At 37.1% G+C, this 27,077-nt stretch overlaps 1 protein-coding gene across 1 annotated transcript in view; it reads left to right on the forward strand.

The window, feature by feature from the left end:
- LOC129438675 (circularly permutated Ras protein 1) overlaps positions 1 to 27,077 on the forward strand; it is a 68,950-nt gene that overhangs the window by 14,200 nt on the left and 27,673 nt on the right. The window contains exons 11-16 of the mRNA XM_073859859.1: positions 19,096 to 19,177; positions 19,261 to 19,384; positions 19,510 to 19,595; positions 20,207 to 20,313; positions 20,427 to 20,536; positions 25,604 to 25,715. Of these exons, the coding sequence (XP_073715960.1) occupies positions 19,096 to 19,177; positions 19,261 to 19,384; positions 19,510 to 19,595; positions 20,207 to 20,313; positions 20,427 to 20,536; positions 25,604 to 25,715 (621 nt within the window). The remainder of the gene's footprint in view (positions 1 to 19,095; positions 19,178 to 19,260; positions 19,385 to 19,509; positions 19,596 to 20,206; positions 20,314 to 20,426; positions 20,537 to 25,603; positions 25,716 to 27,077) is intronic.

Consider the following 27,077-nt stretch of genomic DNA (forward strand, 5'->3'; position numbering starts at 1 on the left):
GTGGGTCTGATGATGGATGTTAGCAGATGAACGGTGGTGATGCTGATGTTGTGGTTGCTTATGTGAGTTGGTGACAACATACTCCTTGTTCTCCACACCACATATCTTGCAGTTTCTGAGGAATGCCCAGACGTCTTTGCGGATTGTAGGCCACCAGGCCACCTCCAGGATCCTGAGGAGAGTTTTCAGCTTTCCTTGATGCCTCTCCTCAGACCTGTAATGGAGGTGCTGTATCGTCTGGGGGACCAGGGCTTGAGGTATGATGAGTTGTATCCTGCCCTGGCCATCTTCCCTCTGGATATGACGATACAGCAGGCCCTGGTGGCTCCTCACGCTGATGTTGGTGGTCTGGGCAGTGGGTGGAGAGATGGTAAGTCCTTGAAGTATGTCGTCCCTAGCCTGCGTGCTGCAAAGTTCCTGTCTGGAGAAGGGGAGGACTGAGAAGGTGAAGTGGAAATCTGGCCCTGCTGGTACTGTGGCACAGTGGTCTCTGTCCATGGCTCTGTTGACTGTCCGTGAAGTAGTAGAAATGGTGGAACTGTTGGTAGGAGGAATACCAGGGGAGATCGTGGGAGGCACTGGGCTGGCAGTCGATGCAGTTGGAGAGACTGTAGCCACTGAAGCTCTCTCTTTCTTCAGCTCTTTCGCCAACTTGTTGTCCCTCCTCTTAAAACACTCGACCACCTCTCTCTCCAGTGTGGCCACGGCATCCTTCACAGATTCCTCCAGCTTACAGATTTTAAAATCCACACTTTCTCTAAAAAACACTTCACGGTTAAAATGACTTTCAACAGAGTCTTTAAAATCCTTCTCCAGTTTTAAAACAATGTTCTTAAGTTCAGACAGTTCAGCACGCAGTTTTGTACACTCACAATTACATAAAACCCGTTCATCATTAAAACCAGCAGATGTTTTAAAAGAAGCAGCATTGAAAGAATTAGTCATCATCTTTTAACTTTTTTCTCAACACAGCTTTTAAAATCTTTAAAACGATCCCCGTACGGGCCACCACTATGTAACAATCAGCCCTATCGGTTGTGTCACAAAATATATATAAGGGGTCAGATTTTACTGTGTGAGATTAAAAGAGTTAAAATGATGAGACAAACAAGTGTAATCAACTTAAATAAGTGTATTAACAAACACAAGACTTAAAACAACACACTAAAAACTCAAGACTGTTAAAAGAAAGGAATATAAAAAACCAAACCTAAAACAATCTAAAAGTCCAAGTGTGCTAAAAGTCCAAGTGTTCAAAGTGTCCTCCGGTGTATGTAAAATAGAAGTGTAATCCACAAAACGTGTTTGGAAGGGTAAGTCCACAATGATAGGTAACTCCACAATCCAACAGAGGTTTAGCTTTAGCATATGCTCACAATGTGCTTCTGCTGCTTCCTTTTATACTGGCATTGTTTCCTGTCATGTGATTACTCACATGACAGGCAACCCAAACAAAATAAAAGACATAAACACATAAAATAGCAAAAGGAATAAAATGGAATAAAATGGCTAAGAAAACATGTAAAACCTATTTAAAACTCAAATATACATAAAACCACAATATAATGTATAAAATGAGCGGTACAACATGTTTCTTGTGTGACGGTGTCACAAGTGCATGTTATTGCATCATTACGTCAGTAAAAATGTGTGCATCATTTTAAGTGCAATGATATCCTCTTTCATTAACAATAATTTAAGGATTAATAGCAAGATTTATGTGTGGTTAATTACGTGACGATGTGAAGGGGGATGAGATTTATACGTGCGTCAGGTGTAGTTGATAAAACACTTCCGCATAGGATACACTTGTGTATCCTTGCTCATGACTCCTCAGAAAGCCTCCTAACTCCTCGTTCCTCGCCTCCTCGCGGTGCAATTAAAGAATTAAGATGTCCTACATGATGGAGGAGCTCGATCAGTTTCCAAGTCGTAGGATTTAGGACGTAGCGAGGAGATGAGGAAGCATATTGAGAAGCACCCTTTGTCAAACAAGGGACTCAGTCCTTGGTTGCATTTCCGAGGATCCTCAACATTGGAACAGTCCTTCGACGGATGTCGTTGATGTAGCATCCTCGAAATTCTGGCTTCCGAGGATCCTTCCTTAAAATTGAGAAACAGCCAGTGCCTCCTGTAGAACAGGAGCATTTAATACGCTATAATCGTGTTGTTAATAACTTTCAATTTCTTGCAAAATCGATTTGCTTCACAAGACGTCAATATGTCACCAGGAGTCATGGGGATTACTTTTATATAGCGTCGCTGCCTGATGAAACTCACGTATGTCCAAAACGGTTACTTTTCAGGAAGTGAAAAAAAACACTGTATATCAAAAGAAGTTAAATGTAGCGTTGTCATACTTGGTATACGGCATCTTTACATGTAACCATATTCTTGCCAGTGTAATGATATAATCCTCATTTGACCAAAATTGAGTTTAAATGGACATACGTGCATATTTTACAGTAAAGGTGGTCGATACGCGTTCTTCCGATAATTAATTAGAATGGCCAAGTCGCGTTTCATATTGACAGATGAATATGCTCAGTTTATATTAAATAGCCTTAGTTAAATACGCTTAGTTTATTTTATATTAATTATAAGTGTATTAAATGTCTCTTGCAAACCATTAAGGGACAATGAATCAATACACTGACATGGTAATGCTAGACAGCAGGGGCGTCAGTTTGTGTTGAAACGTGGTGGGAAAGATCAGATGAAAAACATTACAGCAGGACGGGAAAAAAATATTGAATAACGGCGCATCAAAAATGGGCATAGCGTTGGCCAGTCGACAACAAGAAAATACCCAGCATAAAACCCTCAACAATGTCGACTGCACACATGCAACAAACTCCCTGCAACACCAGCTCAACCAAACAATACCAAAGCACCATACCATAGAAAACAGCACCGCGTTTAGTCAATGATTAATTACATTACATATGTAAAAGAAAACACACCATAAGCATTAGGGCTGCACGATTACAGGAAAAATGATGATCACGATTGTTTTGCTCAAACTTTTGATCACGATTAAAAATTACGATCATTCTTTTAGTTAAGAACTTCTATTTACTTCTGTATTTTTAACACATTTTACAGCCATGTGTATAATATTATATATATTTTATATCCCTATATTATAAAATATTTTATTGTTTTGTAATATCCACAGCTCCCATTCTCTTATATCTTTTTAAAACAAGAAAAGAAATGCAAAAGAAATGTGCAGAAATAACAAAAAAAGAACTCCTTACACAGATTCCTTACAGCTGTACTACTATTGCAGCAATTAAAGCAGTTCAGTTTTAACTGTCAAAATCATAAAATATCTTTTATTTCTTACATTTTAGAGCCTTTTTTGTTTGTTAAATTAAGGTTTTTGATAATGACCAAGCGGTTAGCAGCCGACAGCTAACGTCATTTTGACGACTTGTTTGATCAGTTAAGCCTCTCAAATCAACACTTCACTTGCCTACAATAAGATCTATATAAAATATACAGTGGGGCAAAAAAGTATTTAGTCAACTACCAATTGTTCAAGTTCTCACACTTAAAAAGATGAGAGAGGCCTGTAATTTTTGTCAAAGGTACACGTCAACTTTGAGAGACAAAATGAGAAAAAAAATCCAGAGAATCACATTGTCTGATTTTTTGAGAATTTATTTGTAAATTATGGTGAAAAATAAGTATTTGGTCAATAACAAAAGTTTATGTCAATACTTTGTTATATACCCTTTGTTGGCAATGACAGAGATCAAACGTTTTCTGTAAGTCTCCACAAGGTTTTTACATATTGTTGCTGGTAGTTTGGCCCATTCCTCCATGCAGATCTCCTCTAGAGCAGTGATGTTTTGGGGCTGTCGCTGGGCAACACGGAATTTCAACTCCCTCCAAAGATTTTCTATGGGGTTGAGATCTGGAGACTGGCTAGGCCACTCCAGGACCTTGAAATTATTCTTACGAAACCACTCCTTCTTTGCCCGGGCGGTATGTTTGGGATCACTGCCATACTGAAAGATCCAGCCACGTTTCATCTTCAATGCCCTTGCTGACGAAAGGAGGTTTTGAGTCAAAATCTCACGATACATGGCCCCATTCATTCTTTCCTTAACTCGGATCAGTTGTCCTGGTCCCTTTGCAAAAAAACAGACCCAAAGCATGAGGTTTCCACCCCCATGCTTCACAGTAGGTATGGTGTTCTTTGAATGCAACTCAGCATCTTTCTCCTCCAAACACAAGAAGTTGAGTTTCTACCTAAAAGTTATGTTTTGGTTTCATCTGACCATATGACATTCTCCCACTCTTCTTCTGGATCATCCAAATGCTCTCTAGCAAACTTCAGACGGGTCCGAACATGTACTGGCTTAAGCAGGTGGACACATCTGGCACTGAAGGAATTGAGTCCCTGGCTGCATAGTGTGTTACTGATGGTAGCCTTTGTTACTTTGGTCCCAGCTCTCTGCAGGTCATTCACTAGGTTCCCCCATGTGGTTCTGGGATTTTTGCTCACCATTCTGGTGATAATTTTTACCCTACGGGATGAGATCTTGCGTGGAGCCCCAGATCGAGAGACATTATCAGTGTTCTTGTATGTCTTTCATTTTCTAATAATTGCTCTCACAGTTGATTTCTTCACACCAAGCTGCTTACCTATTGCAGATTCAGTCTTCCCAGCTTGGTGCAGGTCTACAATTTTGTTTCTGGTGTCCTTTGACAGCTCTTTGGTCTTGGCCATAGTTGAGTTTGCATTCTGACTGTTTTAGGTTGTGGACAGGTGTCTTTTATACTGCTAACAAGTTCAAACAGGTTCCATTAATACAGGTAACAAGTGGAGGACAGAGGATCCTCTTAAAGAAGAAGTTACAGGTCTGTCAGAGAAAGAAATCTTGCTTTTTTGTTATTGACCAAATATTTATTTTCCACCATAAATTGCAAATAAATTCTTAAAAAATCAGACAATGTGATTTTCTGGATTTTTTTCCTCATTTTGTCTCTCATAGTTGAGGTGTGCCTGTGATGAAGATGGCAGGCCTCTCTCGTCTTTTTGGGTGGGAGAGCTTGCACAATTGGTGGTTGACTAAATACTTTTTTGCCCCACTGTATATTTTTAGCATATAACAATGTTAGTTTAAATGTTTATTATCAACACATTATTTTTTTTAAAAGCGGAGGGAGGCTGCTCTGTTGCTCGCAGTTGCGGCGGGGTGCAGAAAAATAATGAATCAAAACAAAACGAAATAAACATGAAACGAAATAAACATGCAGGTTGCCTTACCTTACACATTCGCTATGCATCAATTAAAATTCAAGGCTTTACCATAGAACATGGTTATTCGTGTATCCAACAGTTAAACTAAGAAAAAAGTCTCTCAAACAAGAAAAAATGACACCACATTTTTACATGACTACAGAAAGATGTCTTTTATACATTATGCGCAGTATTTAAGGTTTTAATTCAGTTCTCCATTTTTTACATGACTACAGAAAGAAGTTTTTTATAGATTATGCGCAGTATTTAAGGTTTTAATTCAGTTCTCCATTTTTCCTGATGCACTGAAGGTCCTGCTGCTGGCGGAGATGCTAAACACCGTTGCAACAGGTGCAATTGTGAATGTGCGTAGTGGACTCGTGCGATAGGTTAAACGTCTTTTAAAATGTATCAATGTCTCAACATTTCTTTTAAGTAAATTAAAATATAAAAAGGTGGAGAAGCCTAAAAAATCCAGAGGCCTGGCCGCATATCAACTGTGATGTTAAAATTTGTCTGAAACCCGACCCGAGGGGCGTAAAAAGGCTGAAATGCAGGGCTCTAATATACATATTTATATCAAATTAGAATTAAACTACAATAAAAACAAATTGTGGCAATAATTTTTTTAAACCCCTTGCTGCTCACGGTGCTTATTGACACATATCTTTGGCTAATTTACATGATAAGCGATCCCTTATTGTTTTATGTGTCGTGGATGGTCAGGGATTTTTTTATGGTTGCGGCTTCAACTTTTGAAACTTTTGATATTTCACGTTTGGACGGAACAGGATCACAGTTTGCACAAGACGTATCTTACCTGATCAGCATCACTTTCCTCAAATCCGAAATATCCAAACAATGAGTGCGTTTGCATGCACAGTCTTACGCCGATTATGCTTAATAAACTGATAACACGTGGGGTCATGTAAACGCGTAAATCGGTTTTCTTTAATCGGGGAAAGCCCATAAACGGCGTAAGCAAAAAACGATCGACACAGGTAGTTTTTTGCTTATTACGCCGATTTCGCGTGGCATGTAAACACCTTAACCGGCTTTCTCACGGTTTTGTCCATGTGCGCATGTCTCCGCGTATGAAAGATAAACGTCACACACGGAAGCGCAAAGTAACGCATAAAAGTCTCCGCTCGACTAAAGCAGTTGGCAGAGAAACTGTTAAAATAGCAGCTCACGTTACATTTACATGTTCTGCAGACACAAGAAGAGATACAACAGTACAGCTTAAGACAGACATGCCGTTGATTTTTTGAACGCCTATTGTGTACTATAGGTGGTGACATCACTGCCTGCGAGAAAACTGATAATTCTGCAAGTCACATGTAAACGCAGTTGTCTGCATAGCCGGCTTATTGATTTGCATGTAAACGCAAAAAAATAGTTTTCTGTAATAAGCAGATTTTTGATAGTTATCCGCTCATGCTGTGCATGTAAACGTACTCATTGTAGGTAGGCCAATATGACCCTTTTTGGGAAATAACCATACATATTTCTGCACTTTCTTCTTGTTGCTCTGCCTTTATTCTCGTTCAAGGTGAATGACCGCAAATCTTGTGATGCTAACGTATTTCTACCATAACACAAACTGCGCTTGCAAAAACACTCGGTTTACTCTGACTCCGCCCATAACAAACACATTGCTTGATTCTAGACTGTCTGTTTTGTGCTTGGTCTTTACACATTAATCGTGACGATTGTCATTAATTAAGCGTGGGGCACGCATATCGTTATCATGATAAAAATACGATTAATCGTGCAGCCCTAATAAGCATACAACACAACATATGTGACCCTGGACCACAAAACCAGTCTTAAGCATCGTTTGATTTTCAGAACATTTTAACCAAATGCTTTCAAAAAGTGGAGGGATGTCCCCAGCGTCCCCGGTGTAAATAACACCTATGCTAGACAGATACTTTGTTTGCACAGTCCTACCGTAATTTAGTCACTCCTAGACGTACGTCTGGCATCAGGGGGAACGTTTACCTCGATGAAGGAAAGTCATTGTGTCACCAGGCCATGTTTATTCGGCTATATCCAGTGCTGAGCTTCGATGAAACTTTACGAGACGGCGAGATGCTTCACAGGCAGGAGATATGCGGCATGATTGGCAGCTTTGACATCAAATGGAAATACGTGAAAATCAGATGACATGATTTCACAACTTTTCATTGGCCATTTAGGTATGTGACGCATACTGTATACGGAAATGAACCTGGACATTCAATCCGTCGGAAAATCTAAAAATCGGCAAATTGGACATGCGTGGTTTTCATCGGACAGCGACGATAGGATATCTGCTTTTGTAAAACGTGCAGCTGTTGACTAAATTAACGTTTATTCATTTTGCAGATTAAAACTTTAAATATGGAACAACTTCTTTATTATTATTATATGCACAATAGGAATCGTTACACAGGGCATCTGTTTTTGTTAATTACATAAATAAAGTTTTGTCCATTGCACAAATAATACTCTCTTTTCATATTTACGTCCGTCACTATTATACGTTATATCTGCCGCGTGCGAATACCATATGGGTCTGATGTCGGTTGCTTTCATACAGACAGTGTTCTATTCAGTGTTGGGTGTAACTAGTTACTAAGTAATTAGTTACTGTAATTTAATTACTTTTCCCTTGAAAAAGTAAAGTAAGGGATTACTCTTATTTTTCTTGTAATGTAATTACAGTTACTTCTGATGTAACTAAATACTGTGTATGGACTCTAAAACAATTGTATACTATAATACAATAGTGGATTTAACATGGTTTAAGTTTACAATTTTCACTATTAGCTTGATTATTAGCATTAATATTAATGAGATGCTGGCTGTCTATTTATACTTAAAAGCACATATTAATGCCTGATTCTGCTAAATCTTACTCTACGTCCTTAACCCTCCCCATTTCTACCAATACTTAAAATTAACAACTTCTTTACTATTAATAAGCAGTAGTTGGAGTATATTGAGCTTCAAAAGTAGTTAAAGGCGGAGTCCATTATGTTTGAAATCCAATGTTGATATTTGAAATTACCTAAACAAACACGCCCCTACCCCAATAGAATCTGGACCTTCTGTTGATAGACCCGCCCCACACATACGCAACCCGGCATTTGATTTGATTTTATTGGCTATAAGTGTGTTTTGGTAGTCGGCCCGTCTCCTTTTCCAACGCGTTTTTCAAACATCGTGGACTCCGCCTTTAATAGTTAGTTAATAGAGAGAATTGGACCCTAAAGTGGGACCAGAACAAATGATGTACTTTTATACATTATTTTTTTCGAGCCATTTCAAGCCTATCCTTGTATCATGTACTAAATAGGATAGGGCTGTGCGATTTAGGGAAAAAAATCTAATTGCGCCTTTTCTACCAGGAATTGCGATTCGATTTGCGATTAAATTTTGTTGCAGATGCAATGTGCATCTGCCTCTTTAGATCGTTAGATCTTAATGATATTGCTTATGGGTCTGGTGATTTAACTGTATTCTTATGTTTTTTTTTTGTGAAAATAAGGAAACAAAAACAAAGAAATTAAGAATATGATTAACACTTCTTATTGTATGAAATGTAAAATGATCTTTAGCTTGGACTAACACTGTAACAGTATTTAAATAAGTGGGTTCATTATAACTGCAACTTTAACAACAATTTAAAATATTTAAATGGGTGACTGAGTTTTACTGAAAAGATTTGAATGCATGTTTGTTTGTTTTTGTAAACAAAGAACTGTAATACTCAACTTCATAACTATCAAAATATAAAAAAGCTACATTTGGGATTTTTAAAATGAATATAAAATCCAAATGCGTTCAATGTCATGTCATTTCATTCAAGTGACATAAGCAATCCAGTAAAATGGTATTTTAGTTTGTTTTAAATAAGGAGCCAGGCTTGTAAGCATTGTTGGGCGTGTGTGTGTGTGTGTGTAAAACGCATCATCCGTTTTGAGAGACGCGGGCGTGAAGTCTTGCGATGCGGACTTGCGGAGACAGGCGGGAGTATTTAATAATCATAGAGACACAGGCTGCGCGTGTGCGTCAAGTTTAAACACCTTGTCTGTTGTGGAAGTCGCACGCGCAAAGTCTTGCAATAGGGAAACGGGCACGAGTATTTAACAAGCATTGAGAGACACAGGCTGCGCGTGTGCGTCAAGTTTAAACACCTTGTCTGTTGTGGAAGACGCACACGCAAAGTCCTGCAATAGGGAAACGGGCACGAGTATTTAACAAGCATTGAGAGACACAGGCTGCGCGCATGCTTTAAATTGAAACCCCTCGTCAGTTTAGGAGAAGCGCTGTTTTGGTTGACGTGCCTCTCACGGAGAAAGCACAGACATACTTGCGCTCGCTCAATTGGTTAGACTGTCACAAAGCCTCTCTGCATATTTCTCAAATCGCATCATATCGCATCCTTTCGCGATTTGCTAATCGCAACGTTGCACATCGCGATTGCAGTTCGATTTCGATTAATCGCCCAGCCCTAAAATAGGATTTAGAAAGTAATTAGTAATAAGTAATTAAATACTGTTTGGAGAGAGTAATTTCTAAAGTAATCTAATTACATGATTGAAGATGTAATTAGTAACTAGTAATTAATTACTTTTTTTGAGTAACTTACCCAACACTGGTTCTATTTGTGTCTGTAATTTGCTCTCTGAAGCAGGACATTTCCAGACTCACACTTGTAAGTAAATGCAGTTGTCACTACCGAAATAGACCTTTGGCGTGTTTGCAAACAGAGATGACGATTTTTGTGGGCGGAGCCCAACTGGTGGCAGAAAGTGAATGCTTCTCAATAGCTGTGTGAAGTGTTTTGACATTAAACTGTGATTTTTAAGGATCCGGTGTTGTGTAGAAGTCTGTTTCCCCTATATTTCTCTTAAGTGTAATGTTTCTTATAACGTTTTCACCAAGTTATGTTTATTTTTTAAATCAATTAAAAGTTTAAATGGCTTGGCTACTAATTGTGTGCATGTATGTAATGTATATGTATTGTTCTTTATTGGTAAATCAATTATTTACAGTATGAATCGCTGAAGTACTTATAAGAGCAATACTATCATGTATTCTGTATAATATCATTTATTTAATATTTCATCATTTCCTGTTTTCAATTTCTTCCTTATATTTATAGCTTACGTGTTTGATCTAAAACTATTATGTTTACATACAAATTAATTTGTATAGTCCTGTTTATATATTATTAACACTGTACATCGTGTGTGTGTGTGTGTGTGTGTGTTTGTGTGTGTGTGTGTGTGTGTGTGTGTGTGTGTGTGCTACGTTTATATATTTATTAGTAAACATCATAATTTAGAACAAACAGGAAGAAGACATAGGCTAAGATAGAAGGTAAAAAGAAGTAATAGAAAACGAAAAAAATACGAAAACTTTAATAAATGGTAATATTATTACTAATTCAAATCTTTAATCTTTCTAAATAAATTATAAACGTAACGTGATGAAAACGCTATAAGAAACACATAGAGGGATCAGACTTCGACAGAACACCGGATATCTTCTCTAATTATTTTTTATTCTAGTTATTAAAATATTTTTAGATGATTTCATCACTCCAGTCTGTCCGGTTGAGGGCTTTTATTGCAACCATAAACACCTACGTTTATCTTCAAATGGTGTCTTCGACGACGGTATACTATGAAAATGAAGGTCATCTATTTTGGCATTCCTATTCCGACACTCAACAGCACAACAAAACATTTTCTAGTGAGTTATATTGTTCGTTTCACTCGTGTCTCATTCATTTCCACTGTTTTTCTGCCACCACATGCGCGCGTGACGTAACTGTGACGTCGACTCGCAAAAGGTCTATTGTGCCGTGAGAACGCACCCTACGTGTTCAATACACGCCCTGCGTTCCAGTTCATTTTTTTATGAACTTCCCTCGCTAACTTCCCTCAGTCTCGTTCACTCGGATGTACGTCATTGCTTACGTTGTACAAGTGCCCACTACTGCTAGAACACTTGAAGTGGGTTCAAATGGATCGCCCTAAGCCAGGGTTTCCGCGGGGTTGTAAAAGGTAGTAAAAGGTAGTAAATTAAATTATGCCAAATTAAGGCCAGTAAAAAGTAGTAAAAAGTAGTAAGCGTCATCTGACGAGGTAGTAAATTTTCGATTGCCTTTTGTAATGTTATGATGCCTGGAAATTAGTTCAATTCACCCGCATATCTGGGCAAATAATCAAAGATCTTTCGTCTCTGGGATGTGATCAAAGCCTGGAGTGGAGCCAAATCACGTTCCTCTCTCCGCAGTAAGCGTTCTGTAATCACTACGGACCGGATCCACTCCGGTTTTTCTGACTGTATCACGTTAATCTGAGGTAAAAGTTTATTTCAGCTAGCATGGTCAAACTTAAAATGCAGGAAGGCTCCGATGTTTTGAAGATCGATAAAGGTGTAAAAGGTTTAGCGAAATGATGAAGATTGGCAAGGCTTTCAATTCGTGGGCTAAGAAAACCAAACAGGTAATTGCGTGTCTTTGCACAGTATGACTAACGTAAGGGGTCCTGTATTTTGGGGGTAAATGATTTCTCACGTTACTGATCATCCGCGGCACGCTTTTTAATGCTATGCTGATATAGCCAGTGGCTGGTACAACGGGTTTGTGTTTAACTCGTGGGTAAACTTCATGTGGCGCCACAACAACCAAAAGGCAGATGACATCCAAATCCCTTGAGAGCGATTGACGAGGAATCATAAGAGGAGACTGCTTCCGAAATGCTCTCGCGCGACTTTGATGTCATCCACCTGTCGGTTCTTGCAGTTGCATTTGCGTGTGGTCACAAAAACGTAACATTTGTACATATATTTAAGCACAGCAGTTTAAAAACAAGTGACAAGCCATTCAAACACAAACAACAGTGCGTCCGCTGTTTCTGTGTCAGAGGAGCACGCTAGCCGCACATTCGTTTCTCATTGAGCTTGTGTTGTACGTATTTTTGCCGCTTTATTGGCCTTAAATAACACATATGCCTCAAAAATCCCGTCTTTGCAAATATCCTCATATAAACACGACCATTAAGGTCTTAAGAGAAAGTAAACAGCAGAAACATTGCGCACAAACTAGCACATCAGCGCTGCCTCTATTGTAACATAATATTTTGTTGATAAATGTACAGTCATTCAATTTACAACTGTCACTATGGTTACAGACATCCTGTGCGAATTCTACACGAGTTTGACTCGAGTTACTCGTTCAGGGTTTATATTCATACATAACGTTACTGTATTAGAGCTGTGACTGTAAGCTGTTGTGTGAACAGAACATACCCTGGATTATTCGTTTATGTGTACTGAATAATATGATATGAAAAAGTTGTATTTGTTCACATTAGTAAATGCATTATATATCATAAACAAACAATGAAAAATATAGAGTATATAATCATTAATTAATTCTTGTTTATGTCATTACAGTAATTGACGGTGGTTCATGGTGCATTCACTAATGTTAACAGTTTCAACTTTGATTAAAAAATTATTAGTAAATGCTAAAATAAATACATTTACAATTAATAAATAATTAATAAAAGATTCATTAAAGGTGGTGATATTCATGTTTTCTTTTTATACAGTATAGTGAGTTATTTAGCTGTTTTGCCTTAATCTGAAATGCCCTGCAAACTACAGCTAGCTATATGCCACATGAGACTTCAATATGGAATTTATGGCAAAAAAATCTCCCCTTAAAATGCTATTGGTCTCGCCTACATAAAGTGTTAGGTAAAGGAATATGACTTGGCCTGAAAAATATTTCAGTCAAAAGAATTTTTTTCACTTTAATTCTTTTTTGTATGTTATATATGTCAAAATCTGTGTAAATAATAGAAAGGTCGCTGATTAACACTTGCAATTCAGTGTCGTGATGGTTTTAAAAAATATTCTGAAGGTAGTAAAAAAGGTAGTAAAAAGTAGTAAATTTAACTCAAGGATTTCTGTATAAACCCTGTAAGCCCTTGATCACATGGAAAGTGGAGACCGCCCCCTCCATGTGCAAAGCGCAAGTTGCTGAAGTGACGTCACAATCGTGTTGCATTGTGGGATATGAAGCTATATGAAGTGTACATATGAAGCAGACTCGCTCCCTCTGTCAAAATGGTGACAGGGATTCCCCCGAGGGGAAGTGCTTAGGGAGGTTTGCGAGTGTGTGTCTAAAACTGGAGTGGAACGCACCCAAGCTCTTTTTACTACCTGCACTGAAGCCGCATAAGCTCAGTTGAGACGCATTTCAGACATGAGACGCGCAAGAATCGACAAGGTGGTGACGTCAAAGTATCGCGACAGCGAGTCAAACTAGACATCTTCCTATTATTTCTCTAATTGCTCTCGCGGTACTTTGACGTCATGACCCTGTTGGGTCTTGCAGTGCCACAAAAAGTTAAATAAGTCATTGGAAAGCAGCTACCCCATAGGACGTCATAAAGCATTTTAAAACATAGTTCATTGTGTGATCTAATCAGCATTATCAATCACGATTACATAAGGTTAAGAATAAACATGTATGATGTTTTGCCATAGTCATGCAGCCCTACCGTAAGGGTTTTAATATTGCCAATAAATGTATTTATTAGGGCTGTCAAAATAAACGCGTTAATAACGCGTTAACGCAAATTCATTTTAACGGCACTAATTTTATTAACGCGCGATTGAGGCAACACGCAATTTCTGTTTGACCCACAGCTGGATGAATTGAGACGCAGCAAGTCTCTGGCGCTGTCTAGATGAGTCTGAGCTTTTCATAAAAATAAGAACATTAAGCTCTCGTCTAGCGAATCCAATGCTCTAAATGGTAATTAAACATCTAAAATGCACGTTTTCTGCACGTGCAGTTTTCTTTATCTGCACGTTTTCTGTGAGGTGTATCGTCCCAAATCCATATAAAGCAAAGATGCGTCTTCTTTCACTTTTTAGTTTCGTTTTGAAAAGCATTCAGAAATTATAGAAAATAGACCGCAGGACTTTCTTGATGTTAAAATAATTATTAAGAGAGATAAAGTTCGGGATCTGATTGATGTTAAAAGAGTTATTAAGAGTGACAAGGCTCAAAAGCGATGTCTGACGCAGACGTCTGAAGCGCATGCACACAAACGCGCGAGTGCATGACACTTCGTGCTATTTATACGCATCTTCAGGAGACTGGGCTTGATATATATAGACATCTAACACAAAATTACAGGTTTAAAAATATCTGTTTTGACAAGAATTCACGCAGGTATGACCTATATTCTGTTATATCTTAAGTGAATGTTTGGTTAACTGTTAAGGAAAAGTATCTGTTGTGTCATTTATATTAAACCCTTGCATTATCCTACAGTCTTAAAGTGGTCTGTCTCAATGTCAAAATTAAACAAGAAAAGAAAAACATACATGTATAGTGTATACTGATATTGTTTTTGCTCTGCATTAACAGGTATAGTTCTGTCATGCTTTGTCAGATTCCAACAATTGGTCCAATTGTTTTGAAGTTTTTTAATAGAGAGTGTTAAAATATAAATGACACATTTTTGAAATTTGCTCATCCCAACTCAATTTGCCAGCACAGGTCACAAATGATGCAGCAGCAAACAGAAATGGAGAAAGAACAAGGTCTTCTAAAGGCAAAAACATTTATAAAACTATGGCTGATGGTTCTGTTGAAAATGTAAACAGGCGATTAGAGCATTAAAATCTTAAAAAGTGTTACATTTAGGTAAATTTAGAACAGATAAAAATGTGCGATTAATTTGCGATTAATCGCGAGTTAACTCATGAAATCATGCGATTAACTGCGATTAAATATTTTAATCTATTGACAGCCCTAGTATTTATTAATAATAAGTAAAATGAAGAGTACTCCCTGCTAAAGGGAACGAGTGGATGACTTTTATGTATGTACATTTTGGGCCCTATTTTAACGATCTGAAACGCAATTCCGAAGCGCAAAGCGCAAGTGACTTTGTGGGCGGATCTTGGGCGCTGTTGCTATTTTCCCGGCGGGAGAAATAAGTCTTGCGCCGGGCGCAAATCAATAAGGGGTTGGTCTGAAGTAGGTTCATTATTCATAGGTGTGGTTTGGGCGTAACGTCAAATAAACCAATCAGAACGCTATCCAACATTCCCTTTAAACGCAAGGGCGCAAGTTCCATGGCGGGTTGCTATTATTATGACGGATTTGACAGGCGCACGCCAGGAGCGGTTCACAGCCGAGGAGACCGACGTTCTTGTAAGAGCAGTCAAAGACAGAGAAGTTGTTTTGTATGGGGATGGGAGAAACCCACCCAAATCAGCGGCGGTTAAACAGGCGTGAGAGGAAATAGACGCAATTGTCTCATCAGCTGCGCCAAGCACTACAATGATGTCAGGAGACGGGGGGATCCCAAGCTTGCCAGCATAAATCGGAGCACGCCGGGCACACAGGAGGACATCGCTGCGTCCACCCTCACCGCTGAAAGGGTTTGGGGGCTTTGAAATCGGACACAAGAAACGCAATCAAGGTCCAACCCCAAAGTACACTTACAAATCAAGTTCACATACATGAAGGTTTCTTATGAAAACATTTTAATTATTATTTAGATAAAATAAACGTAATACAGCCACACAACAAACTTATGAAAATATTTTAATCGTTATTTGCATGATAATTGTTTAACGCTGCCACACAAAATAAATAAAAACTATCACCACAATGCTCACCACAATGATTTCCCTTATCTCATGTATTAATATTTTTTATTGTAACAATTTATGATTTGCAAAAATAACTGTTGCATCTGTGTAGATTAGATAAGCAATGCGCGTTGTGCACGCTATACATTATGGTCAAGCATGCGCCCTTAAAATAGCACAATGAACTACGCGCAACGCGCCACTGACTTTAGACTAGTTTTTTTTGGTTAGTAGCGCAATTGTTTTTTGAAACTGCAAAATAGCATGGTTTGCGCCGGAGCACGCCTCCTTTTTTGCGCTGAACCGCCCAGGGAACGCAAGTTCATTCCCTAGTTTGCCGACGTGCGTCTGTGGAGGGAAAAACCTGCTGTGCGCCGGTGCAAAATACGAAATGATACATGCGTCACTGACAAAGTCAATTGCGCTGGGTGCAAGATAGGGCCCTTTGTCTTTATTTTAGTTGACCCTCGACATACTACTAGCTACCAATACGACTATCGGTACAATAAATCCGACCACTACAAACATTATATCAATCAATCCAGTAAAATAAGAACGAAGCAAAACGCTTACCAGGTAAGCCTTACCTGCTTCGGCGTTTGAAAACTTCGAAATATTGCAAACCACGCATCATGTTGGCTGGAATGGATTTTCTTCTTGTTTCATTTGGCGAACTGGTGATCTGAGCACATAGCGCCACCTACTACTTATTCCCAGCAATTACTTAATACATCCGTAACGATATGATTTCCCACATAACTCTTCATATAGGAGTTGACTTCACAGCTCCTAAGCATATTCTGAGCGCTCTATAGGCCTACTGTATCTTGTCCAGCCGATTGAAAAGTGTTCTTGATGACACCATAAATTATAAAACCATAATCCAGCACTGATCTTATTAAAGTTTGATATATTGCCAACAATGCTACTCGTTCTGTTCCCCACTTTTTGCTAGCTATTGGATTTAAAGTCTTTCTACATTTATTATCAATTTCATGATAACTGCTAATGGCTACGGGGTTTCTTCTTTCTTTTATGGATTTATTGGCGGGTCGCATACAAACTTTTTGGTGCATTCCGCCACCACCTGGGCTGGAGTGTAAAGTGACTTCAGCCTAGGCCCTATCAGGGCTTGACATTAACTTTTTGAGCAACTTGTCCTTCGGACAAGTAAATTTGTGTTTCACTTGTCCATGCACAAAAGTCACTTGTCCGGGTAAAGATTTATAATATAATGTATTTTTTATACATTATTTTATTATAATTTTTATTTTTATACTTTTAAGTATTATAGCGTTAATCGCAATGATGTATAACATACAATTGCTACAATACTTGAATTTTAATTAAAATGAATAGTCATAATTCAACCTCATGTTTTTTTAAACTATTTAATCAAATAAAACTTTTGAAATTTACTTTGAAACCAGGATTTATATCTCCCATTGCTGAAAATATAGAGACCAGAAAATCATGTGAATTTTGTAGGCCACTGAAATGTACTAAGATTCATTTGGCTGCTTCTTGCTACTCTTTCTAAAGAATGATGCTATATCTGCTGCCTTTCTCTTCATTTTCCCACATTTCAATGATTGTAGAAAAGTGTCATCTAATACATGGACTAATCCGGTCACCCCTGTTATTAAGTGCGAAATGGACTGTTCCAAAACTTACCGCTAGAGTCTGCGCAGTGTCGGAGAATAGAGCAGGTGAATGATAACGGGAAAGGAGATCGGCTGAATAGTGTAAATAGATATAGTTTAAATAAGCAGGATTGATTTAAATCAAAGGAGGTTTTGTGGACTGTGCGTGCATTATACTAACCACACATCTATGCACATTTAATAAAGTCAACGATTTGAATACTTTGAGTGAGACATACTTGTTCTAACCGGACAAACTGTAGCCTTCAACCAAACCCGGACTAGCAATTAAAGCAAAATAATAGAAGATTTTTCAATGATTGTCTGACATTAAATCACTAAAGCAAAACATTACCATGTTTTAGAAAACTTATTAGAATAAATGTATCTAGATTATCTGTTATATATATAAAATCAATCTTAATCCTAGCATTTACGCTGTAATGTTCGTGTGGGATTTTTAATGTACAGTGACGAACTCTGTCAGATTCAAATTGTCTGTCGCGCAGCGCACACACACATATAGGCGCGCTGAAAGAGAGATTCTCGTTATAAACCAGATTTTTAAACAAGATTTTAAGCCCATTATGTGTTTTTACCGAACGTTAGAAGAGAAAAAATACGGACTTAAATCGGCTTTTTTGACACACAGTGAAGTCATTTATATTCACGCCGGAGCCTGAAGAAACATCACTCTCCACTCCACTCCATGCCGTCCTGCGACTCCCGCCCCTTCGCATTCGTCGATCAGGTGCGCGCACAGCTTGTTTAGTAACAATAACAGTACATGTAAACACGGCTATTTAACTTGATAGCTAAAAGATGACTCAAAATAAAGCTACTACTTTTTGCTTTTTAATAAGTGTTTTGTTTTTGAATGACTAATATCCTACAAGATCTCAACACAAAAACAACACCAACATGAAAATTTACTCTGACCCATAAAAAAAAAATTGTCTCCTAACCTCAATGTTTTGTGTCTGCTCGGCAAAATTTCAAGTGCAAATGAGTAAGCTATTAAAGGCTAACAAATTGATATCAAAATTGTACCACAGTGCCATGTAGTATGTCTGGAATAAGCAGTGTGACAACCAACCCGTTTGACAACCAGCCCCGGTCTCCCCTAATTCATCTAAGTTTAGGTAAGAACATAGTAAAATATTAAAAAACGGTGGTGTTTTCCTTTAAGGCTAACTTAACTGCCAGAGCAGGGGCCTCATTTATAAAATGCTCCGTAGAAATAACGTGTGTGTGATCTTGCAAAACCCCTTAGCAAATGTGCAGTTGCGCACCTGCATGATACATATCAGTCCGTGATATAAGATTTGGTCATATCGCCCACCCAGATATGTGCATGTTTTAGCTAACGCCTTCACTTATAGCAACAGCAGCATTGTAGCAAATCTAGACCGCCAAGATAAAGCTTATTTACATCCCTACTGTCATGATTGAAATAGTGTCGGTAAATGCTCTGTTTATTTTTTGGCATAAAAAATGATTTACTGTCCTCAGACTGAGAGAACATGGAGCTACCGCACTGGGCCCGGCTGCACTCATCTCTGTCGCTATGGCATCAAAGTTCACAGGGTCAAAAGTTTGTATTTATAATGTAATATTCTGACAATTATACATGTATTTGCAATATAAATATAACCTGCTTGTTTTCTTTGTTCTTAGGTCATAATTTGCACAGATGGACGGGCTAACATAGGTCTGGGACAGTTAGAGCAAGAGGCTTCCCATTGCCTTGCCCCTCCACCTTATTTCTACAACCAGTTAGCCGGTTATGCCGCAGAAAAAGGTGTGAGTGACTCAAAAAATCTGGTCTTGTTTAAGAAACTATTTTTGATTGTAGCCTTCATTATCTTTGAAAATAATATAATTGATATAAAGAAGGCTCTTTAGTCTCATTTTTCTTGTTGCTTAGTGTGATAGTTTCAGTGATGACCTTTGAAGGAGAGGACTGTCGTTTGGCAGAGGTTGGAAAGTTGGCTGATCACACTGGAGGCAGAGTGAGTTTTTTTGTTATAATTTATCTTGATATCAGATTAGATGGTCAAAACAGATTTCAAAACTATAGAGATAAGAAAGCATTTCAGCCATAAGTTCTACAAAGACTTTCTCCTAAGAGTGTTTTTTTTTTCCACAAATTTAGTTACAAATGCTCCTGTTGTGTTATGACCCCTTTGCACCACCACAGATTTTTTTTTTTACTAAAAACGGCCTGTCACTATTTCTGTTACATCTCACACTTTCAGCACATCCTAAACCATGTGGAAAATACTTGCAAAACCCGTAGAAGCCTAACCTGTTTTTTAAGTGTAGCCTACTTTTAAGCCCATTTCAGAGAAACTGATACTTATCAGTTTTATAAAGGGCAAGGGAAAGGTCTTTTCCCTTTCAAGTGTATCTAAATTTGAGTTTTGTGCATAGAAAAATCATAACAGGAAGTCGGTGCACTCATCTGCACGTATGACATCAATCACTTCAGTAACATCCATCCATTTCCGTATGCAACACAAATTGAGAACTGTATTATTACTGCAAAGCAATTAAAAAAGAATCAACAAGCAATCTATCACGAATACTAATTTTTGTGTACAATTTTTTACACTCTTCACAGATAAATATTGTAAATATTGGTACGGTCGCCACAGAGATTCAAAGTGCCATAGCTGACAACGTCCTAGCAACGAGTGTCATGGCAACACTGTTGGTACCTGATGGAATGCAAGTATCTATTAGTAACTTTCTCATGGCTGTGACCAAACAACTAAAATGTTACATGTGAATACATACAAGCACTATCGACACATTCACACATGTTTTTCTTACCATCACAGGTACTTTCCATATGAGGAGGATGATCATCGGTTATTGAGAGAGATTGGAAATGTTACAGATAAAGCTGAGATCACCTTCCAGTTTGCAGTCAAACCAGAAAAAGTTGAGAGTAAGCACACAATTCAAAAATCAAGTGTATTTTAAATATACTAGTAGTCAACATTTGAAGTGGATCAAAATTGTTTTATCAAAGTTGTCAAGAATGGGTATTAGGTATTGGTTTTAAGACAACTTTTAGGAAAGGTTTTGATCCACTTCAAATGTTGACTAGTGTAGTTTCTAATTTAATTTTGTAAAAATAATTTTGAAAACAGGAAAAAGTACACTCTAAAAAACATTGGGTTAATTGGGTTGTTTTTAGCTTAATCGCTGGGTAAATATAGGACAGAATACAGATCTATTGAAAAGACCTGCTCTGACAAACAGAGCATCAGAGCCAATCAGAGCAGAGCTCAACATTATTATTCATGACCCTTTTAAATAAGGTAATAATCCTAGAGTTTTAAATGGACATGTAAAAACGTCTCTAGATAATGTTTGCACTTAACCTTCCTGTTATGTTCAAATTGACCGCAAATAGTTTAATATGTGCTAAATAACTTTAAATTATAAAATAAAAGCATAACTTTTTATTTTTTATATAGATATTTTGTTTATTTAATAGATTAATTTCTTTACAAACTTATCTTTTGTAGCACATAAATTTAGTGTATATTTAGAATATAAATAAAAGTAGTAATGAAAAAATATTTATTTTTTATTTATTTATTTTAATAACATTTATTTTATTTGAGAACAACAGTTTTTTACATATTAATAGTCAAAAACACTCATTTGGTCAGTTTTACAGAAACACTGTGTGTACTGTATGTACATTTATATACATTTATTAAAGTAACTTCAAATCAAAAAGTATCAAGGAAAAGTCAAAAAGTAGGTTTAAAGATTTAAAAACACAATTAGCATATTTTTCAGAGATGTCAAAGCAGCTTTGGGGTCAATTTGACACCAAACATAATAGGAGGGTTAATAAGTATGTAGATATTAGAAAACAATTTAATATATTATTCAGTGAATACTTTGGCACATTTAATAACATTACATGTGCTGTAATACAGTTTACTTCAATCAAAAAATATCGAGAATGTATAAAATAAAACTTAATCACAATAAAAAAAACATTTATAAACATTTCCAAAAATCTTTTTGTAAAACTTACAACTGTGCTGCCAGCGACAGGTAACTTAACATTGGGGTTGATTTGACTCAGTGCAGCTGTATAGACACTTGAGGTGGAGGCAACTTCACCTCTTTACCTGGACACAAGAAAATGTGCAGAAATGTATTGAGAGAGCTACTTATACAGTTTATGCAAAGATTAAAAACTTTATTTTTAATTATCTAAAAAGCAGATTGTATTTACATGACATTAATCACGTCACGCGTCGTCTTTCTTTATTACAACATTATTTGCTTAGGTTTTTATAGGCGATGGAGTAAAAACCTTGCATAAGTCATATATTTACGATCAACGTGTTGGTTAAGATCAACATGTCGGTTTTGAGGAGGTATATTAAATATAAAAAAAAGAGTAACCAAGGTATTTACGATCATGTGGGTGTAACAAACAAGATAACTCGCTAATGACTACACTGTAAAAAAAATCTGTATAATTTTCAATGTTATTGCAGCTGGGTTGCCGGTAATTTACCGTAGATTTACATTTATGTTATTTACTGGCAAGAGTTTGTTCAAAGTTAAATACATTTTAAATATTAACAAGTCTTTATCGTTACAGAATAAAACTTTACAATAACAGCCTCATGCAAAGCATTCTGGGAATCAGAAATCATCATCAAACTTTTTCTGTTTTTTGCTTCATATTTTGTTTCCCAGAATGTTTTGCTTGATGCTGTTTTTTTAGTTTTACTCTGTAAAGACAAAGACTTGTAAATGTTTAATGTTCATTTAACTTTGAACAAACTCTTGCCAGTAAATAACATAAATGTAAATCTACGGTAAATTACCGGCAACCCAGCTGCAATTTCTACGGAATTTTTTTACAGTGTATAGCAGTGCATGTAATAACGTTTCATGTCATGTAAACTGGACCGTTGTCACACATGTTTGCTTTTTCTAGTAAACAGTAATGGTTTTAAGGATAAACATATTGATAACAACCTTGTTTATCCACATAAATCTGTCCGTGTAAAAACCACTGCCTTTCCAAACCTAAAGTGAATTCAAACAGCACGACACACACTGAGTTAAGTTTACGCAGTGTTTGGGTTGATGCAGTTGGGGGAGGGTGCATGTATTCAGCTGTCAGTGAAAATGACCCACGAAACGCCCCAAAAAACTACCCAAGACTGAGAAAATAACGCAATTAAATGACCTAAAATGCTCAACCCAGCTCTGAGTAGAAAAAATAACCCAGAAAAGAGTGTTTTTAGAGTGTTAAAAAAATTATCACACGCATTTAATGTGGCATTTACTTCTGTCTTCTGTGGAAACCCAAAGAGACTGGGTGTCATTATGGCTTAATTTTCTCAACATATCTCAAACAACAAACTGGACTACAACAAACACACAGATTGTAGGCAACAGTTTACTTCCTGGGATTGGTGATGCAGACAAGACCGACATTATCATAATTCCTCCCGCTTAGACTCACAGCCTATAAGTTAACTCCTGTTAGCATTACATTGTGACCAAATCTTTCAAACATGGTAAGAGCATCACATTTCCGGCTGACGTCAGAGGTATTTAGACCAATCACAACATACAGATTAGCTGGCCAATCAGGGACACGGCACTTTTTAAATCAATATGTTTTGTACAAAATCCGTGCGTTTTAGGAAGAGAGGGAAATCTGGAGCTACAAAAATGTACAGTATGTGGAAAATAATATGTTTTGAACACAATGTATTATACCAAATACACAAAATAACATTTTTAGCAATGAAATAGGTGCTCTTTAAGAAAATTACTTATAAAGTCACTTATTTACTCATCTACCACAATAATATCTTTACATTTTTATTATACTTCATTCAGTGATTGATTTCTCAGCAATCATTGATATATTTGACCCTGGACCACAAAACCAGTCATAAAACCAGCAAATAAGTTGGGATATGACAATATTTGGCCGAGATACAACTATTTAAATCTGGAATCTTTGCGTGAAAAAAATCTTAAAATTGAGAAAATCATCAAGTGACACATATTAATAATGAGAAATACAAAATTACAAGATATCTTCGTGGAACATGATCATTACTTAATATCTTAATAATAAAAATCTATAATTGGCATCAAATAAAGCAATAACCCCCAAGAAGCAGTGGGTTACCAGTGCATTTTATAACAGCTAAGGGGCGTTGTTAGGCACGACGCAAAGCGGAGTGCCTTAAACCCCCTTAGCTGTTATAAAATGCACTGTAACCCCACTGCTTTGCGGGGGTTATTGCTTTTATAAAACGTTTTTTTTTATTACTTTATATTCATAGCAGGATTTTATACAATAAAACACAAATAAGTTGTAATTATAATAGTACAAATATTAGTCTTTCGCCAAACAAAGTAGTTCCTCAGAATCAAGCGTGGCTGCAACAGAGCGCAGTTCCCAACCAACACAGACGCAGCAAACACACAATGAAAATATGATTAAAGACTGGGGTGTTCATTTTCTTAAATCAACATTTATCTAATTTATACATTAACATTTATACCGTGCAACTGTTGAAGTGATGATCAAATATGCTTGGAAGCATGCTTAACTCTTTACCCGTCAGTTTTTTTTTTAAGTTGCAACCCAGTTTTAGTATGGCTGCAGTAAAACACTGTTCTTTAAATAAACATAAAATGAAAGAACAGACAATCCGCTTTCAAATTAAAAAAAAACTTTTCATCCTACCTTCATTTGTTCTCTTATTATCACCTCTCAAATTTTTAGCTAGAAGCGGAGATGATTACATTTTTGTAAATAACTTTTGTAAGAGATCTGATTCAGAGCCTGATCAAAACAGTGTTTAAAATAAATAAATAAATAAAAATAAAAAAACTTTGGTGTTTAGTGTTTAGTGAATGTGTCAGTGTTTAAGTTGGGTAAGATCGCCATCTAGTGGACAGCGGAAATATGAATTTAAGGTAGAAACTCCTCAGAGAACATTTTCTCTTTATTGACGAGATGACTCAACAATATTTATTGACATTTATCTAGATATCGCCATAATTGTGCAATTGTAGGCAAATTAAAAATATGATTAAAGACTGAGGTGTTTTTATTTTCATAAATCAGTACGCAGCAACAGTGGCGCAGTGATACTTATGTAATGCCGTCTGAACCGTGTGGTTACCGAGGTATTTTATCCAGCTTAGAACGCGTTTCAACCAATCAGAATGAAGAACCAGAACTGCTCGTTTTATAAATCTATAATTTTGACCCATACTATGTATTTTTGGCTATTGCAAAAAATATACCCGTGCTACTTATGACTATAAATGTAACAAATTTGTGAAAAATTCAGTAAATTAATAAGCACATCATGTCATTATTTTTTTCAGCTACCGTATTTTCTGAACTTATAAGTTGCTTTTTTTCATAGTTTGGCAGGTCCTGGAACTTAAAGTCAGGTGCAACTTATACGTCAAAATTATTTCATATAAACCAAGAGAAACCATTACCGTGTACAGACGCGAGAGTCCGCTCAATGCTGCTCCTGTATTTATGTAATTCAATGGATTCAGTGATGTAGAAAGACTTCGGGACTTTTTTGAACTTGATTTGGCTTGTTGTGTTAATTTAGCCTATTCAGCTTTTCAGGTATGTTCTGTATGCTATTGTGTATCGTGTATATAACTGTTTGTTACTTTAACATGTACGGACACCTATTCAGCCTGCTGTTCTGTGCTATTGTTTAGTTGAATAATTTCCTTTCCAGATTAATTGTCTTCGGCTTGAATTTTGTGAAATCATTTTCTTAATAAACGCAATGTATAGTCCAGTGCGACTTATATATGTTATTTCCTCTTTAAAACACATTTTTGACTCATGCGACTTACATTCCGGAGCGACTTATAGTCCGGAAAACACTGTATAATGAAAAACTGAAACAACCCTGAATAATAAGAGATTTAAATGACCAAGATGTTTAAACGTGTGTGGTTTTAGGCTTTCAAGGACGGGACAGGGTCCCTTTTCAGCTGCAGCTGAGCTTCAGGACTCGGGACTTACAGAAAGTGACAAGAGTCATTACTCAACAGAAACGAGTAACCACAAGCAGGTAAAATACCCTTCAGTTTTCCAGGTCATGAAACCCCCCTTTATGTAGGGTGCATCTCTTTGCGCCCTCTCTCCCCCAAAGAAAATTCATGACATAAAACAATCTCAAACTTAGAATTTGAATTAAACAAAACTATTAAATCAGACAATGTAGTGTTTTGTTAGTAGTCTTATTTTTCTACGTTTTAATTATACAGAATTTATTTTGTTATTTATGAGGTCATCGTACTTGAAAGAACATCCTGTAAGTTTCAGAACTGAAAACGTCCTTGTTATTTTGTTATTGACACCAAGAAATGTGTCTAGTTAGGACTTAGTAGTCAATTTTTAACCACCTCAGTAGTATATATAGGGGCCATATTGTCACATAAAAATGATTGATGGTGCCCTTTGACCTTAGGGGAGGGGCTAACCTTTTGACCTCAGGGGAGGGGCTGACCTTTTGACCTCAGGGGAGGGGTGACCTTTGACCGGACCACCCACGTCGTGAACCTTTGACCTCCGGGGAGGGGCTAACCTTTGACCGGACCTCCCACGTCGTGAACTTTTGAACCGACCGCCCACGTCGCGTTGAACTTTTGAACCGACCGCCCACGCCGCGCTGAACTTTTAACCGGACCGCCCACGTAGCATTGAACTTTTAACCGGACCGCCCACGTCGCGTTGAACTTTTAACCGGTACACCCACGTCACGTTGACATGTTTACGTCCGGGGTTATCTCCGGGGCGCGTTAAATCATGTCCTCCTACGATAAAACAATAAAAACAGTGTTTACACAAGTGGTTTTCATTAAAACACATTCCATGCTCCCATCATAATTTATATAAGTTGGGGCCCAGATATGTCTAATAAAAGCCGGGAAAATCACAGTTACGAAAATCACAAACATGGATAGGCCATGCAGCTCGCACGGTACTCCAGTGAGTGAATGGTGAAATAGCATGGAGCATCTAGCTATGGCGACGAAAAAATTTAACTTTTAACATGCATTGAAATTTTAACATGCACCATTTTAGAATGCGTGACATCGTTATAATCTGCCATGCTGGCATTGAAATATTGCGAAATCCTCTCATTGATTAGTTTCATTAAACACAATTTTTTATGTGAAATGATCAAATAAATTAAGTGTTCTTTCTTTTCTTTTAAACGTCATCCTGGCTTATAAGGCTATATTCATGGTGAGAATAAGCTGTAATTATATAAAGTTAGATTAGAAAAGATGTTTAAAATGAACTTTCTCTAATAATCTTAGCACTATGTATGGATACGACGGATTAAAAAACATGTTCAAAAGTATCAACATAATAAAAAAGGGTTCTCACAGCGGCAGATGAAATACAATCTAAAAGAATAAAGAAC

Source organism: Misgurnus anguillicaudatus, chromosome 21 (genome assembly GCF_027580225.2).
Source record: "Misgurnus anguillicaudatus chromosome 21, ASM2758022v2, whole genome shotgun sequence".
In the NCBI taxonomy this organism is placed as follows: Eukaryota; Metazoa; Chordata; class Actinopteri; order Cypriniformes; family Cobitidae; genus Misgurnus; species Misgurnus anguillicaudatus.